The following is an 18,017-nucleotide window of genomic DNA, read 5'->3' as shown; positions in this document are numbered from 1 at the left end:
AATGAAGGGACGGGGTGGGGGGAGGTAGAAGATGGGTGGGTTATTTTTTTATTTTTTTATTTTTTTTGTGTTTTTGTATTATTATTATTTTTAATATTGAAGTGGGCCCATATTGACACGTGGCGCCCAATAATTGTTCACGTAGGCACCGCATCATCAATTAACAAAAGTTCTAATGGAAAACTTAACAGATGTATGAGACTGTCCCAAAATTAACACTTTAGGTATGACTCTGGGACGAAAAAAACTTATGTACTAAATGTTGAAAACCACAAAACTTAAGGGTAGTAAATTGAGATTTATCTAAAATTATATGTATATAAGTATATTTTCTCACCTTCTAGTATACCAAAAGAACTTAGAAAGTAGCAGCTTCACAATAAATTCTCTAACTAACTTACATTAGGCCTATAAATTTACTTGCAACAAAATTTGCACTAAAAAATGATTATGCACTACTCCCTAATAAAATAAACAAGGTTAAATGGAGGACAAAGTGGCTCAAATTTTTTAGAAACTATATATATTTGATTGCATGAACAATAAAGTTATTGTACAATTTAAATTTAAAATTCATAAAGAAAATTATATTTTTTATAGGAACCAAGACATAAAAAGTTTATTAATCAACATTGAAATTTTTGTGCATATTCTACGAAAACAGAAGGAAATTATACTATGGTCTCCTCACAAGAAATTTGCAAGTCTATCATTCTTCATGAACTTGTTATACACGCTAAAGGGAATGAATTCTTCAATGAAATTTTAATACACATAAATGAGACTCATTCGTAAGTTTATTGGAAATAATGAAGCTCATATGAGTAACACAGAGTACAATTTCCTTGTATTTTCATAGCATATGCACACAAAATTTAATGTTGAAAAATAAATTTTTAATGTATAGGAGTCTAATTTTTTTTTTCTTTTTCATCTTCTAGTCCAAGTTTTGTGCATATTCTACAAAACCAAAAAAAAAATGTAAACCAACATCTTAGTATTTTCTCAAAAGAAAAACTTGCATTCAACGGTGGAGGCAGTAACAAGGCTAGGGTGGGCTCTAGCATAGGCAGAGTTTTAGTTGTTTAAGGTTAAAAATACTGATAATTTAGACTATTATATTATTTTTAATTGTTATAGCCCACCCAACATGTAAAAGTTTTGAAAAAGTAAGAGTTAATAAATATTAAATAAATGTTTTGCTTTAATCAATATCAAAATTTAGTATTATTATATTTCAAATTGTACATGCACTGACACACACGTCCCAATAAGTCTTTTTATTTGATTAGTTTATAGGGAGTAGTCTATAGTGATTAGTTTAGGTTTCCTAGGAGTAGTGATCCGGTTTTAAAAAGTAGATTTATTATTTTATTATTTTAGGTTTCCTAGGAGTAGTTTATTATTATTATTTTTTCACTTTTGGGGGTACAACAGTGACCCTATTTCACTTTTCAGTTCAGAAAGCATTCGTCTTGTCTCGTCTGCAGTTCACAGAAACCAAGCCTACAAGTGAGAAAGTTTATTGATATTTCTTATTAGTCGGTACGTTTTTGACCACTTTATTCTTATATCTTGATGATTTTATTTGTTTATTGCTTTAATTTTAAGAGTTTGTACAATCGTACTTCAAAAATTAAATTTCAAGTTTAATATATTTTTTCTGATAGTCTGATAGATTTCTTAGAAATATAATTTATTATATAAACTTGTATTCTTGTTGTTCAACGTGTTAGGTTAACGTTCAATGAAGAGGTTAAGAACTATTGATTCATTCTTTAAAAAAAAAGATGATGGTGATAAATTAGAGAGTGATATACCTTCTGCATCTAATGATAATGCACCAATATCAATTGAGCAGCCTCATGATTCTCACCAGACATCTAATACAATTGAACCTCAAGAAAAAGTTTTTGATGATGCTTCTTTGGAATTGGAACGAGACCCGGGGAAACGGATTCAAATACATGAGTATCCTATTAATCAACAAGATGAAGTTCGACATGCTTATATCAAAGCTGGGCCTTACCGACCGAAACTTCTTGAGTATCCTAGGTCTTGGTTTGGATCACAATATCGTCGATTTTAGTATTCTTGGTTTTCACAATTTCCATGGTTAGAATATTCTCCGACAACAGATAGAGTATATTGTTTCCCATGCTTTCTTTTTAGGACTGGTCCAGCAGGTCGTTCGGCACTAACTGTTGATGGGTTTAACAATTGGAAAAGAGTTAATGGCGGAAAGAATTGTATATTTCTTTCTCATATTAGAGGTCCATCTTCATTACATAATACTTGTGTTTCACGTGTAAAGGAATTGATGAATCCATCTCAGCATGTTGACAAGGTTATTAATCGACAATCAAAAGAAGAAATTTTGAAGAATCGATTGCGACTCAAGGCTACAATTGAGTGTGTTTGATGGCTTACATTCCAAGCATGTCCTTTTAAAGGACATGATGAATTAGTGGGTTCAAAAAATCATGGGAATTTTATTGAATTGGTAAAGCATACAGCCAAGTTTAATGATAAGGTGGTTGCAGTTGTTTTAGAAAATGCACCAAACAATGCCAAATATTCCTCGCCCATGATCCAAAATGAGGTTTTGAACATTCTCACCAACATAGTATGAAGAAAAATTCGTGAAGAAGTTGGGGATGGTGTTTTTTGTATTCTTGTTAATGAAGCACATGACACTGCTCATAGAGAGCAAATGGCCATTATTTTAAGATTTGTTGATAATGATGGTTTTCTACAAGAACGGTTTTTAGATATTGTGTGGGTTGAAGACACTACTGCACCAACACTTCACAAGGAGATAAAAAAAGTCCTTGCTTTCCATGAGTTGCCTATAAACAAGTTACGAGGTCAAGGCTATAATGGTGCGAGTAATATGCGAGGTCATTGGAATGGGCTACAATCTTTATTTATTAAAGAGTGTTCATTTGCTTATTATGTGCATTGTTTTGCTCATTAACTGCAATTAGCATTAGTTGCAACATCAAAAGAAGTAGTTGTTATTTGGTTATTCTTTTCAGCATTAGGTTCAATTGTAAATGTTATTACTACTTCTCCAAAGCGTCATACCTAGCTGCAGGTTGCACACATAGTGAACATTGAAGAGTTGGTGGGTGCTGGTGAACTTGAGACGGGAAGAGGAGCTAATCAAATCGGTACTATACATCGACCTGGAGCTACTCGTTGGGGTTCTCATTATGATTCAGTGTGTGACTTGATACATATGTACGATGCGTCTTGTACAGTACTTGAGAACATAAAGAATGATAAATCTGCTATACACTCTTTGTGTAGGGAAGCTACTGGTGCTTATAATGCCATCAGATCTTTTGAATTTACTTTCATCTTGCATCTATTGCAGGAGATCATGGGAATCACTAATATCCTTTGTCGCGAACTGCAAAATAAGTCACAAGACATTCTGAATGCTATGAACCTAGTCCCTAGATGTCTTTTAGAAGTTGCGATTGGATGGTTGGGCTACCTTTATTGAAAAGGTAAGTTTATTCTGCAAGAAACATGACGTTAATATGCCTGATATGAATGCTCAATACAAAGTAGGAACTGGTCGTTCTTGTCAGCAAACAGATCATATTACATTTGAGCATCATTATCACATTGATATCTTCAATAATGCAATAGATTTTCAGCTGGCAGAGCTAAATAGCAGGTTCAGTGAGGAGACAATGGAACTTCTTATTCTCAGTTCAGGTTTAGAACCAAGAGAAGCTTTTAAGGCGTTCAACATTGATCATATTTGCAAGCTTGCAGAGAAATTTTATCCTCTGGATTTCACTGGTAAAGAGCTACATACGTTGAGATGTGAGTTGAAAATCTATGAATTAGACGTACCACATCATCCTGTGTTTCAAAAAATGTCTACTACTTCGGAATTATGTCGGGGATTAGTTGAAACAAAGAGGTCCAAAGGTATTATTTGATTGATAGGTTAATTCGACTTGTATTGACTTTTCCCGTTTCTACAGCAACTACTGAACAAGCTTTTTCAGCAATGAATCTTATTAAAACAAGATGGAGAGTGAATTTCTAGCAAATTCAATGGTTGTGTACATTGAAAAAGAGCTTGCCGAAAAGATTGATTTAGAAGAAATAACAAAGGATTTCAATTCCATTAAGGATCGAAGGGCACAACTTGAATAGGTACTTTTTCTTTTGTTTGTTAAGTTGTCATGACAAGATTGATGATGTATGTTTCTTTCTACTGTAAGTTGCAACTTCAAATGTTTTTTTTTTTTTTGTTAAATCTAGTTGAAACTTGCTTTATTTATAGTTAAATTTCTTACTTTAAATTATTACTTTCAGGCTTTTTATTGTGTAACTTTATGTAAGTAACAAAAAAAAATTAACCATTTGATCTCCTAATAATAATTTTAGTTTAGCCTACCCACCAAATAATTCCTGACTCCACTATTGCTTGCATTAAGCCTATGAATTCACTCAAAATAAAATAAACAACATTGCGTGGTAAATTTAGGCGTAATTATAATAGTTGAAACAAATACACTTCCCCCTACCACCCAATTTGTGCATATCCTATGAAAATATAAGGAACTTACGCTATGGTCCCTTCTCAAGAAATTCCCACCTCTATCATTTTTTGTTAACTTATAATTCATGCAAACGAGAACAATTTATTAAAGAACATATGATACACGTGAATGAGATCAATTCATAAGTGTATTGAACATGTCATCTCATGTGAATAGAGAAGCATATAATTTCCTTATGTTTTCATGGCATGTGCATAGAAAGTTAATGGGATTGAAAATTTTATATGCATATAATCATATTTTCTCATCTTGTAGTATTGTATTTTAAAAGATTAAAGGAAACCATATAGTAGCATCTTCACAATAAATTCTCTAACTTACATTAGAGCTATAAATTCACTCGCAACAATATTTAAATTGGAAAAAAAAATTATCTTACAAGGTCAAAAGAGGGCAAAGTGACTTCTTTTAGCGCTAATAACAGTTTTTTTAGAAACTACATATTTGTTTGCATAAACAATAAAGTCATTATACAATTTAAATTTAAAACTCATAAAGAAAATTGTACTTTTTTAAGGAAATCAAATTAGAGGAACGTTAGTTACCTTCCCATCTTACCTACTCTAATTTGCCTTTCCCAATCATCTTTTGCCACTTAGAGCATCTCCAAATGAGATGTCAAAATCCTAGGTGAAATGTTACTGTGCATATTTGACATCAAAAGTCTCTCCAACCGAATTGTTATTTGCTGACTGAATTTGAAGCCTTTGTGATTTAGCGTCAAATTTGACATCAATGTCAAATTTATTTTTAATTCATTTTAGTGGTGGATACCTTATTCCACTAACATTTCAACTAATAAAAAAATTTTGTTTCAACATTGTTTTCAATAATAACAATCATTTAAAGCTTTATTTAAATAATAAAATAACATTTGACAATTCGGTTGGAGAAGTACAAGGTTTGACATAAGGCTTCAAATTGCCAAATTAGCCATCACTTGTAATTTGACTCTTATAATTTGACATTTCCTTTAGATTCCAATATCACTTCAAACTAGGCAATTAATGTGTTTAAAATTCTTTTAATTCCTTTTCCATGTATAGCCCTCATCTAATTATAACTCTTTTTCTTTAGGGCTAATCTCAGTTTACTACCTTGATATTTATTGGTTTTCAACATTTGATACATGAAGTTTTTTTTGTCCTAGGGTGGTACATGAAGTCATAATTTTGGGACACTTTTATACATCCATTAAGGTTGATATTAAATCAGTTGTTAACTGGTGATGTGGCACTCACGTGAACAATGACTAGGCACCATATGTCAATATGAGCCATGTGAATATTAAAAAAATTTTAAAAATAAAATAAAAAGTAGTTTTAATTTTTTTCTAGGTTGTCTCCTACCCACCTCGACCCTTCTCTCCATTCTCTCCTCTGCACCCACCCATCTGCAACTACTCTCCCTACACATCCACCCTCAATTCCCTCCCCGCATTTCCATTCCCTTCGATCCATTTGCCATTGGTTGATTCAATCTTCACCCACCATCATCGCCGATGGCAGAAAGAAGAAGACAGACTGCTATTAACAGGGACAAGGGTTACGAGGTCTGTCGACATTTCGCCGTCGAATCTGTCATAGATCTACAAGTAATCTTTCTGGTGGCATGGGGGTTGCAAATCACAGGCTGTATAGGGAGATTCCGACGATGCGGGGGCAAGGCTTAGGGCCCCCACTTCGAAAGGGTCCCCAAATTTTTTTTATATCCTGTAAATAACATATAAATATAAAAAAAAGGTAAGAGATATAATAATTCATTTGTTGGTGCAGTGAAAATGTTTGGCTTTCTTTTTCTTTGGAGTGTTGAGTTCAAAACACAGAGATGCCTTTTTTAGTCACTAAATTTTTCTTGTTTTTCAAATTTACTACCAATCCATATGTTCAACTCTCAATCCATCTGTCCAAATGCATATAAAGTTATAAAACTCAAGTACCTTTACAATCTTTTTTTCTTTCAACCCCAATCTCCCCATTTCTATTGAGTTTTTAAACTAACTATCACATGGTCTTGAAGATTGTACTTTAAGGTAATAAAAAAAAACTTTGAATTTATATTTTTCTTTTTAATAATTTTTTATTCAATGGATTGTTTTAGTATTCGATTCATTAGTGTGATGTTGATTTTAAGAAAAAAGCACAAGAGAAACAATTGATGTTGTTGAATTTATTATACTCATCAATCAAGTTTTATTGTTCTTTACTCCCTTGATCATCAAGTTTTATTGTTTTTCACTCTCAATCTTAGACTCTTGACTACAAACATTTAGTACATTTGAGTCTAAAAACATGAGCTAAGTAATGTGTTGATGCACAAAATCGACGAGGACTTTGGTACAACAGAAAGTGTCAAGTTTGTGACCTTCGCTAGGTTGTTCTGGTCATTAGTGTGAATAAGTATGTAAATGAATAGAGACAGGGAAACAAATAACACAAGATGTACGTGCTTCACCCAGATTGGCTACGTCCATGGAGTAGAGGAGTTCTCATTAGTTATGAAGGGTTTATACAAATACATAGGTTCAAGCTCTCTTTTTATGAGTTTTAGTGAATAGTTTAGTACAAATGACATTAAGGATTATTATGGGAGAATAATCCCCTTTTATAGAAGAGAGTTTTTAGTTTTGTTTTGACATTGACACGTGTCGTGTTGTGATTAGCCTCTGCTATCGACACGTGTCGCGCTATGATTGGCCTCTGATACAGACATGTGTCGTGTTGTGATTGGCCTCCTGGTTGGAGGAAAAGTCTTGTGGATCCTTGACGGTATGCTGTTGATCGGTGCTTAGTAGTTTCGGGATTTGTCAAGTATGGTACAAACAATGTTCCCCTAAGTTTCCAAGTGAGAGAAGCTTCTCGGTTAGGGACTTGCAAGATCCAAGCCATTGAGTAATCACGAAACTTCCAAGTACCAAAGTGTAGTGTCGCCTTCACTTGCCTTCTCTGTCTTGTAAGTAGATGTGGCATCTTCTCTTGGAAGTACTTTTCCTTCATCCAGGAGTGGTATCTTTGGTTGGCATTGACGCACAAGGTAATGTATCATTTTCATTTGATGCTTACTTGTAGTTTCGGGTTTGGTCAAGTGCGATACAAACCATATAGTAGGAGTCCCCCAAGTCTCTAAGCGAGGAGATCTACCGAAAGAGGTAACAGATATGGTAAGCAATCAAGGTTCCAAGCAATCAGTCTCAGATCGGTAGATTGATCTTGGGTTTCGGCTAATTGTACTCATTCTCCCTATTTCTCATTCAGCAATAAGGATAAAGAAAAGAAACAGAGAGAAGAGATGATACGAGGTACTCTTGTTTTGGAGAAGACGGATAAATCGGCACGTGCTTTGTTGTACTTGACTTTCCACAGGTGTATTCTTGAACTGGGCTGGAGGGTTTTCTGGTTTCCTCCAAAGGAGTGAACCGACTCCAGAATTCGAGGGTCAAAACAAGTCCGTCAGACTTGGAGTATGTTCGATCCTGATGATATGGGATACTTTTGCTGTTTGACAAAGTAGTAGATGTGGTATGGCGAAGCTTTGTTCTTCGACGACGGTGCTAGCAAAAGGCTGTTGAGGCTTCTCGATCTCTTCAATTAGAGCAATGATTCCGAGATTGGATTTGACTTAGACTCTTCCGTCTGGATTGTGCGGTTCCACAAGAAAGGGCGTCGTGCTGTAGTGATCTGTTCTAGCTCGCCGTTTGAACCTTCTGCTTCAATCTTTTGTATAGCAGAAATGGTGTGCAACCTTTGCATTTAAATGGTCCTTCAGAGCACTACTTCTTAGTGACTCATCAATGCTTGGCAGCTTCAGTGTAACGAGCCAATATCGTACCAACTGTTCTGAGGTATTTGCCGAAGGAATTCATGACCTTGACAACAGTTGAGGATGAGTACTCGAGAGCAATGCTAGGCAAGCGATCAGGCAAAGGTTCCGGGCAATCAGTTCTAGATCGAAAGTTTGATTTCAGGTTTCGACTGATTGCATTCTTTCTCCTTGTCCTACAGGTAAGAGCAAGGGTAAAGGAAAAGACAGGGAAAAAGCATGATATGGGATACTCTTGCTTTCAACCCTGATGATATGAGATATTCTTGCTCTGATGTGGCTGGTTGGCAGGGGTATTATTGAAGGAGAAGAAAACGGAGTATTTCGAGAGGCTAGATTGGGAATGCCATTTCGGATGTGAGAAAGGGTTGAGCATTTTTTTTTTGTTTGGCAGGTCTGGCTGGCTGTGGAGGATGAAGGTCAACATATATAAGGATTGTCCTAACAGCGAGTGGTAATGCTGTTCCTTTACCCTTCTCGGTCAAAGCAATGTAGTGGTCGTTGCAAGGTTCACGTGTTTTAACTTTGTCAGAGCACTTTGAAAAAGTGGTCTGTGGTATCCAGAAAGCTGATGTTGCGTGTGAGAATTGTGGACAAATTTTATCCAATGAAATCTGACTTCTCGAAGTTCGGGGAGCGGTGCCTCTTCGATTTCTGAGCAGGCAATCTTGTTGGGGATATGGTTCTCGAGATTCGGAGAGCGGTGCCTCTTCGATTTCTGGGCAAGCAATCCCGTTGGGAGTGTTTTCTCAGATGTGAAGAAAGGTTGGGCATTTTTGGAAGTCTGCTTTGCCACGAAGCACAGAGGTTGACACATATAAGGATTTTCTAATAATCAAGCAGTGGTGCTATTCCTTTATCCTTGTGGGTAATAGTAGGGTAACTGGGCCTTCAACATTTACCTGTCTTAACTTTGTCAGAGTTCTTTGGCAAAGTTGTCCTTGGTATCCGAGGAACTGATGTCGTATGTGGAGATTGCTAATAAATTTTAACCCAGGAAATCCGCTTGTCAAAATTTGGAGAGTGGTGCCTCTTCGATTTTTGAACAAGCAGCCCTATTGAAGATCTGGCTCTTTCTTTTATAGGAGCACAAATTAAGTTCAAGGAGTTCGTTCTGAAAGTTATTGCTTGTAGGAATTTTTCCCTTATCTTCGTACTTCTGAGACTTACTGTACTTCATTTTTTTCTTCATCTTTTCTGAGAATGTCTGGCCCCTCCGACCGTCGTTTGGACTTGAATGTTGTAGAAGAGGTAGCTATGTCTCCTCAAGATAACATATGGCGCCCATCCTTCTTATCTCCTACTGGTCCCCTTACTATTGGGGACTCTGGGATGAAGAATGATATGACCGCTGCAGTGGTGGCCAAGAATCTTTTTACTCCCAAAGACAACAGACTACTTTCCAAACGATCCGATGAGTTGGCTATTAAGGATTCTTTGTCTTTCAGTGTTCAATGTGCAGGTTCCGTGTCTAATATGGCCCAACGCCTATTTGCTCGAACCCGCCAAGTTGAATCGTTAGCGGCTAAAGTGATAAGTCTCAAACAGGAGATCAGAGGGCTTAAGCACGAGAATAGACAGTTGCACATGCTCGCACATAGCTATGTGACAACCATGAAGAGAAAGCTTGACCAGTTACAGGAATCCGAGGGTTAGATTTTAAATGATCATCAGAGGTTTGTGAGTTTGTTCGAAAGGCATTTGTTGCCTTCGTCCCCTGGGGCTGTACTACATACTGAAGCTCCAAATGATCAACCTCTGATGCCTCCTCTTTCTGGGGTTCTGCCCAGTACTGAGGCTCCAAATAATCACCCTCCGGTGCTTCCTATTTTTGGGAGTTTGCCGAGTGTTGAGACTTCTCCTAAGCAGCCTTTGTGAAGGCGCCCTCCTGTTTGTTTGTTTTGATTCATGTGTATGCACATATTTGTAATTTATCGAAGATATCAATAAATAAGCTTTACTTCATTCGCCGTGTTGTGTTAAATACACTAAGGTATCTTTCACTAAGCTCTTTGAATTTTTTATTTTGTTTTTACATGTTGAAACTTCGTGGGTGGACCCTGTAGGTTAAAGTAATGCTCCTTTAATTTCTTGAGTGAGGAAAACTTCTCGGTTGGGGACTTGAAAAATCCAAGGTACTGAGTAGTCGTGAAATTTCTGAGTACCAAGGTGTAGTGATACATGGTAGGAGTCCCCCAAGTCTCCGGTCGAGGGAGTTGACGAGGGAGGTGTCTCGCTAGTAGGCAATTTTCCAAAAAAAACTTCACCATTTTCCTTTCTAGGTGATTGCCTAGAACTCCTCATTCATATATATTTTGAATTTTCGAATTTTTTATTTATTTTTTTATTTCTTATTTTTTTAATTTTCAAAATGTATTTATTTATTAATTTTTATTATTTTTATTTATTTATTTATTGTTAATGGGTGAAGTTTTGATGTTCAAGTTTTGTAGGTGAAGTTTTAGTGTTGAAGCTTTGTAGGTGAAGCTTTTGTGTTGAAGCTTTGTAGGTGAAGTTTTGGTGTTGAAGCTTTTGTGTTGAAGCTTTATAGGTGAAGCTTTTGTGTTAAAGCTTTGTGTTGAAGCTTTTGTGTTGAAGCTTTGTAGTTGAGAGTTGAACCTTTGTTGTGAAGCTTTGGTGTCGAAACTTTGTAGTTGAGAGTTGAACCTTTGTAGTTAAGAGTTGAACCTTTGTTGTGAAGCTTTGGTGTTAAAGCTTTGTAGTTGAGAGTTGAACCTTTGTTATGAAGCTTTGGTGTTGAAGCTTTGTAGTTGAGAGTTGAACCTTTGTAGGTGAAACTTTTGTGTTGAAACTTTGTAGGTGAAGCTTTTGTGTTGAAGCTTTGTTGGGCACCATAAATTGATTTTGCTTCACACTATCTTGATCAAGAGTGTGTGAAGCTTTTGAGAATTGTAGTTGCTCTCCATTGATGAAGCTTTGTTTGTTGTTTAAACTTTGTAGGTGAAGCTTTTGTGTTAAAGCTTTGTTGGGCACCATAAATTGATTTCGCTTCACACTATCTTGATCAAGAGTGTGTGAAGCTGTTGAGAATTGTAGTTGCTCTCCATTGATGAAGCTTTGTTTGATGTTGAAACTTTATAGGTGAAGCTTTTGTGTTAAAGCTTTGTTGGGCACCATAAATTGATTTTGCTTCACACTATCTTGATCAAGAGTGTGTGAAACTTTTGACATTTGTTGTTGCCCTTCGCTTGTTGAAGCTTTTGTTGGCACCATAAGTTGGTTTTGCTTCACACTATTTTATCAAGAGTGTGTGAGGCTTTTGACATTTGTTGTTGCCTTTCACTTGTTAAAGCTTTTGTTAGCACCATAAATTTATTTTGCTTCACACTATCTTGATCAAAAGTGTGTGAAGCTTTTGAGAATTGTTGTTGTCTTCCATTGATGAAGTTGTTGCGTTCCCTTTTTTTTTGAGAATGAGGGGAACAGAAAATTTGAAGTTTGAAATTCCCTAGCTTCTGGAAGTTTGAAGACTTTCCATGTGGGACTTTCTCATGGTTTGAATTTGAATTTGAATTTGTTTGGTCTTGTTGAACTTATATAAGAAAGATAAGTCTTCACTCTTGAACTTGCCTTCATTTGCTTATTTTGTAGTAATTTTGGAAGATAGAGTGTTCTCTAGTTGAGAGGGATTCCGACATTGCTTTGCATCATCTTCAGGTTGGTAATCTTCTCCACTCGATCGCATGCTTTCATTCTAGTTGAATTGCTTAAATGTTCATGTATTTGTTTAAGAACATGATGAACTGGTTGAGCTTTTTCTTCATGCCCTAGGAACTTCCTTATGTTTTGATTTTTCATGTAGTGATAGAGTTTGTTTCTGTTTGTTGTAGATGTCAAAGTCTGGAAGTCCTAGTGATGAGGGCTTCTCTAGCTCTAGCTCTAGGTTTGAGCTTGCAATGTTGGAGTTTTCAGGGCCTTTGTTGGAGTCTTGTACCAAAGAAACGTTGGATGATTTTCGCAATTGTCAAACTTTAGCCAATATTGCTTCTTCCTTCTTCATGTCAGTGGGTGAAGGGGTTGTTTTTGATGCCATACCTATATTTCGCTCTGAGTTCACAGCGGACCTTTTAGAGAAAAACTTGTTAGATAGCGAAAAGCAACTTGAAGCTCTAAGGCAGTCATGTAGTATCCCCGCAGTGTAGGAATGTGTTTGGTACATCATGAAGAATTGCCCTCTGAACCGCCTAAGGGTCATGTCGTGTTCTATACTCAAATATTATTGACCTTAGGGGTGAAGTTGCCTTTGCACCCTTGGTTTCAACGAATGCTATCTTTCATTGGATATGCGCCTGGGCAACTCAATCTTGGTTTTTGGGATACCTTGATCGGGTTTTATATTATTTGGATGGAAAGTGGGTTAGGTGAGCCTTCCTTCCATCAGTGGTGCTATTGCTATAAGATGCGCCCAATGAAAGCATGCCCAGGATATGCCGAGTGTGCATGTCAGAGTGAGAGAGAGCGTATTGTCTTTAGTAAGAAAAAGGCGTACTGCACTTGGAAAAATCGTTGGTGCTTTTTTTATGATGATTGGGAGCACGTTAGGGGTGTCACGCCTGAGTGATGTGTTCTTACTCACTTCCAGACTGTAGGTTGTAATGTACCCATTGTTCGCATTGTTTGCTATTTGTTGTAGTTTCTTCTTGCATCTAACATTTTCCTTCATGCAGTAACTCGAGGCAACATCAAATTGTCTGGACGGGAATTGGCTGATGTAGAGAAGGTGTTAAGGGTGCCTAAGAAGGATAGATATTTAGGCAAGCTACGACCTTTGTTTCAAAAGTAAGGTTTCTAACCCGTAGTGTTGGGGTGCCAGAGACGAGCAAGTAAGTTGTATCCTTTATTTCTCCCCCTCTTTCTTTTACAAAGTTGCATTATTTACTTTGATTTTTCTTGTTTAATGGAGCAAGTGAGCAAGAAAGGGGGGACTAGCACCAATAAAGGGAAAACACCTATGTTAGTTCCTGTAGATGACATTTTGTTTCACAAAGGAGCTCGTAAAAACCGGGTGAGGCCAGCCCCTAGACCTAAGTCGCAAGAGGAGGTCCTCAAGATCACTGCCTCAAAAAGAGCTGAAGCTAAGGCTATCAGGTATGCTCCTGCCATAGTTACGGGGGAGGAGAGACGATTGTTGCCTCTTCTTCCTACCATCGAGCCCATCTTTCCTCCAACCATGAAGTCCACTGACCAAGAAGGTGACCCTAGCTCCAGCCGTAAGAGGAAGTATAAGGAAGAGGTTGGCAGCATCCATTGGAATGATTTAAAGGTTGTCATGCAGCCAAATAGTTTTAGGTATGTCAATAATTGCTTGGCAGGATGTCGATCCACTGCTGACGAGCTTGGCGAGCCGCTCGATGAGAATGAATCAGATCGTGACCGGATGATGAGGCTATCTTCTTATGTAAGTGTTATTCTGTCATTTCTTTATTTTCTTCCTTCTTTTTCTTGGTAATGACGATCATCTTGTCATGTAGGTCATGACTGAGTACGACGACAGATTACGAGAGGTCGAGCAGTATAAGGCAAAGTTTAAAGAGAATAACCAGCTTGTGAATGATGTTAGAAAAACGAGCAAAGCTTTGGCTGAGGTCATCCGCCTCAAAGATCAACACTTTGAGAGTTTGAAGAGGTGAAATGGTGAGAATGTGAGACTCAAGAAACAATTGGAGGGGACTAAAAAACAGTTGGAGACTACTATCCTTGAAGTTTCCAAGGTGAAAGGGGAGTTGGATAGTGCATTCGTTGAAGTTTCTGAGCTAAAGAGGAGTATCCCAACTGAGAGGGACGTTGCCGTGCAGGAGTTCTTAGGTTCCCAAGCCTTTCAAGATGCTTTAAAACCTCACTGCATTCGGGCGGCTAATTTTGAGAAAAAGAAATGGATGGCCGTCCTTGAGCGTTACGATAATGGAAAGATTATCCAAAAGTACCGTGATGAGATGGATGAGTACCGACAAAGAGGTGAAGCCTTCGTCCTCGCAATTGATCCTAGTAATGAGGATGACTCTGATAATGAGGCTAGTGTCGGTGAGCAGTCTCAGGAAATTGAGGATGGTTCTGGAGATACCGAGGATGGTGGCGATGGCGATGCGGTTGAAACGCAGAGTGATATTGTCAGGGGTTCGGCCTCAGATGAGGATGATTTATAGTGCCCTTTCTTTTTTGCATGTATTTTGAATGTACTAGTTTGTTGTTTGTGTGACATGTGCCATGTACTCTGGATGTACTAGTTTATTGTTTGTCTGGCATGTGACATGTTATAAGGTTGAGGGTTTTTTGTTTGTGTATGTTTGCAACCTTGTACTGTGCGCTTTGATGTTATTTGCCAAGTATTTGTACTATCATTGATGAATGTTTGGTTATGTTTGAATAGATCCCTTGTTTGGATATAAGTCATGTTGACATATATATAGACTTTATTTCATGTTGTAAGCATTCGTGTTGAAGCTTCAAACCTGAGCATTTCAGTGATAGGGATGTAAAGGAGTTAGGACCAGGTTGTCTAAATCACCTCTTTATTGAATTGATGCCAAATGACCTTCATTACATATGATGCTGAATGGCCGTAGCTCAACACTTGTACAGTGTAAGTCTACTTATAATAGTACTTAAAGTGATCAGCGTTCCATGGATGGCTAAGGGACTTGCCATCGGAGCTCCTGAGCTTGTAAGAACCAGGGCGACTGATGCCAATAACTTCAAACGGTCCATCCCAATTTGGGCTAAGCGTGCCTTCACTCGGGACTCTGTCGCAGAGTAGCCTTTTCTTCAATACCCAGTCCCCCACTTTGAAAGAGCGAGGTTTGACTCTTGAGTCATAGTAGTTGGAGATGCGCTGCTTGTAGGCAACATTCCTCAAGTGGGCCTGGTTTCTGTGTTCCTCGACTAGATCCAAGTTGAGGGTGAGTTGTTTGTCATTTTCACTTTGCATGTAGTTCTGGACTCGGAACATTGCTTGCTCAAGCTCAATTGGGACAACAGCCTCTGTACCAAAGGCAAGTGAGAATGGAGTTTTTCCTGTTGAAGTCCAATATGAAGTGCGGTATGACCAAAGAACTTGGGGTACAAATTCTAGCTAACAACCTTTAGCCTTGTCCAAGCTGGTTTTCAAAGTGTGCTTGATTATTTTGTTAATGGCCTCAACTTGTCCGTTAGACTGGGGATGAGCCGGGGAGGCAAAACATAAGTTGATGTTGAACTTAGAAAAAAACATCCTGAACTTCTTGTTGTCAAACTATCGCCCATTGTCCGTGACTATCGCATTAGGAATGCCAAATCTGCAAAGGATGTTCTTCCATACGAATTCTTCTATTTTTGCCTCAGTAATGGTTGCCAAGGGTTCTACTTCGGCCCACTTTGTGAAGTAGTCAACTACAACGATTGCATAGCGGACCTTGCCCTTTCCTGCGGGCATTGGGCCGATCAAATCAAGTCTCCATTGGGCGAAGGGCCAAGGGCTGATCATAGGAGTAAGAGGCTCGGGAGGGGATTGATGAATAGTTGCGTAGCGTTGACACTTATCACATAAGCGGGATATTCTGAAGGCATCTTGGTGGAGTGTTGACCAGTAATATCCTTGGCGAAAAGCCTTGTGTGCTAGGGATCGAGATCCAGCATGATCTCCGCAAACTCCTTCATGTATTTCTCGAATGACAATTTCCGTTTCCGCAGGTGTGAAGCATCGTAAGTATGGTAGGTTAAGGCCTCGCTTGTAGAGTTGGTCATTAATGATCAGGTAGCAGGTAGACTTGTATCGAATCTGTTTAGCTTGGACTTTATCATTTGGGAGAGTGCCATGAACAAGGAATTTATAAATTGGGGTGATCCAGCTATCCCCCTGTTGTAAGTTGCACACTTCTGTGACCATGGTGCTTGGTGTTGCCAACAATTCGACATGAATTTTTCTCCCAATCTTGTCTTCCACTGCTGAGGCGAGGCAAGCCAAAGCGTCTGCATGATTGTTTGCCGCTCGAGGGACTTAGGTGATCTGGTAGTGGAAATGCTTGAGCAAAAGCTGCGTTTGCGCAAGATACGCTGCCATGGAGTTATCCTTTGTGGCAAAGTTGTTCGTGACCTGGTTAACCACTAATTGGGAGTCACTGAAGATATTAATTTGTTTAACTCCAAGGTGTTTGGCCAAACGTAAGCCTGCTAAAAGGGCCTCATACTCGGCTTCATTGTTTGACGCCTTGAATTTGAAGCGAAGAGCATACTCCATTGCCACTTTGTCGAGGGTAGTCAGGACTAATCCTGCTCCACAACCCTGTTGGTTGGATGAGCCATCAACATATAGAGTCCATACTGGGAGTGTTGGTTCTACCTTCCGGGTTTCCAGGGGTGATGAAGCCGCTGCCTCAGGTGTAGGAGAAATGTCAACGGGATAAGTGAATTCGGCAATGAAATCTGCAACTGCTTGGCCATTTTCAGGTAGCTTTGGGTGGTAAGAGATGTCAAACTCTCCCAATGCTATGGCCCATTTGATCATTCGCCCCGAAGTGTCAGGACTCTGAAGTATTTGTCGAATGGGGTGATTGGTAAGCACGATGATGGAGTGTGCTTAGAAGTATGGGCGAAGTTTCCGAGCAAACATGATTAATGCTAGAGCTAATTTCTCAATGTTGGAGTATCGTGTCTCCGCATCTTGTAGAGCTTTGCTAGCGTAGTAGACAGGTCGTTCAATACTACCATCCCTACGAATGAGGACTGAACTAACTGCTGAAGCTGAGACAGATAGATAGACAATTAGGGTGTCGCCAACTTCAGGTTTGGAAAGCAAAGGGGCTTTACTCATGTACTCCTTGAGGTTCTTAAATGTTTCGGCTCATTCATCGGTCCACGTAATGTATTTCTTACTTCCCTTAAGTGCTTTGAAAAAAGGAGCGCATTTGTCTGTGACCTTAGAGATGAACCTGGTCAAGGCTGCCACCTTGCCAGTAAGGTTCTGGATGTCTTTTGAGGTTACTGGTTCTTTCATGTCCATGATTGCTTTGATCTTCTCGGGGTTAGCTTCAATGCCTCGTTGGCTAATCATGAAGCCCAAGAATTTTCCAGAGCCCATACCGAAAGCGTATTTGTTGGGGTTCAACCTCATTCGATACTTCTTCAGGATGGAGAAGGTTTCAGACAAGTTGGCAATGTGTTGGTCAGCATGTTTGCTTTTGACTAACATATCATCAACATAAACTTCCATGCTTTTCCCAATCTGTTCAACGAACATTGAATTAACTAATCTTTGATAAGTTGCCCCTGCATTCTTTAGGCCGAATGGCATGACTTTATAGCAATATAGTCTTCTATCAGTGGTGAAGGCCGTGTGTTCTTGGTCCGAAGGGTTCATGAGGATTTGATTGTACCCTGCGTAAGCATCCATGAAGCTCAAGAGTTCACACCCTGCTGTAGAGTCTACAAGTCTATCAATGAGAGGAAGGGGAAAACTATCCTTCGGGCATCCTTTGTTTAAGTCGGTGTAGTCGATACACATTCTTCACAAGATCTTTTGAAGCAAGAGACCTTCCTTGGTCGGATTTTTCTTAACAAGGACCACATTTGCTACCCACGTTAAATAATTGACTTCACGGATGAAGCCTATGCTTT

The 18,017-nt window shown here is 38.4% G+C and overlaps 1 protein-coding gene and 3 pseudogenes across 1 annotated transcript; 3 read left to right on the top strand and 1 right to left on the bottom strand.

The window, feature by feature from the left end:
• Positions 1-2,713: 2,713 nt before the first annotated feature.
• Positions 2,714-4,179, top strand: LOC148690752 (uncharacterized; annotated as a pseudogene).
• A 5,432-nt stretch (positions 4,180-9,611) lies between these two features.
• Positions 9,612-10,286, top strand: LOC148690751 (uncharacterized; annotated as a pseudogene).
• A 3,265-nt stretch (positions 10,287-13,551) lies between these two features.
• Positions 13,552-14,855, top strand: LOC148690750 (uncharacterized; annotated as a pseudogene).
• Positions 14,856-15,015: 160 nt separating this feature from the next.
• On the bottom strand, positions 15,016-16,908 carry LOC148690749 (uncharacterized). Its single transcript, XM_088685003.1, has 2 exons — positions 16,566-16,908; positions 15,016-15,440 (listed from the first exon to the last, which is right to left on the bottom strand). Exons 1-2 carry the CDS (start codon positions 16,906-16,908, stop codon positions 15,016-15,018), a joined length of 768 nt encoding a protein of 255 aa, XP_088541129.1.
• Between the last annotated feature and the right edge of the window lie 1,109 nt (positions 16,909-18,017).

The sequence above is a fragment of the Pyrus communis genome, chromosome 15 (genome assembly GCF_041283825.1).
Source record: "Pyrus communis isolate YQ-2024b chromosome 15, ASM4128382v1, whole genome shotgun sequence".
Taxonomy (NCBI): Eukaryota; Viridiplantae; Streptophyta; class Magnoliopsida; order Rosales; family Rosaceae; genus Pyrus; species Pyrus communis.
This window is presented reverse-complemented; position numbering and strand designations above follow the sequence as displayed.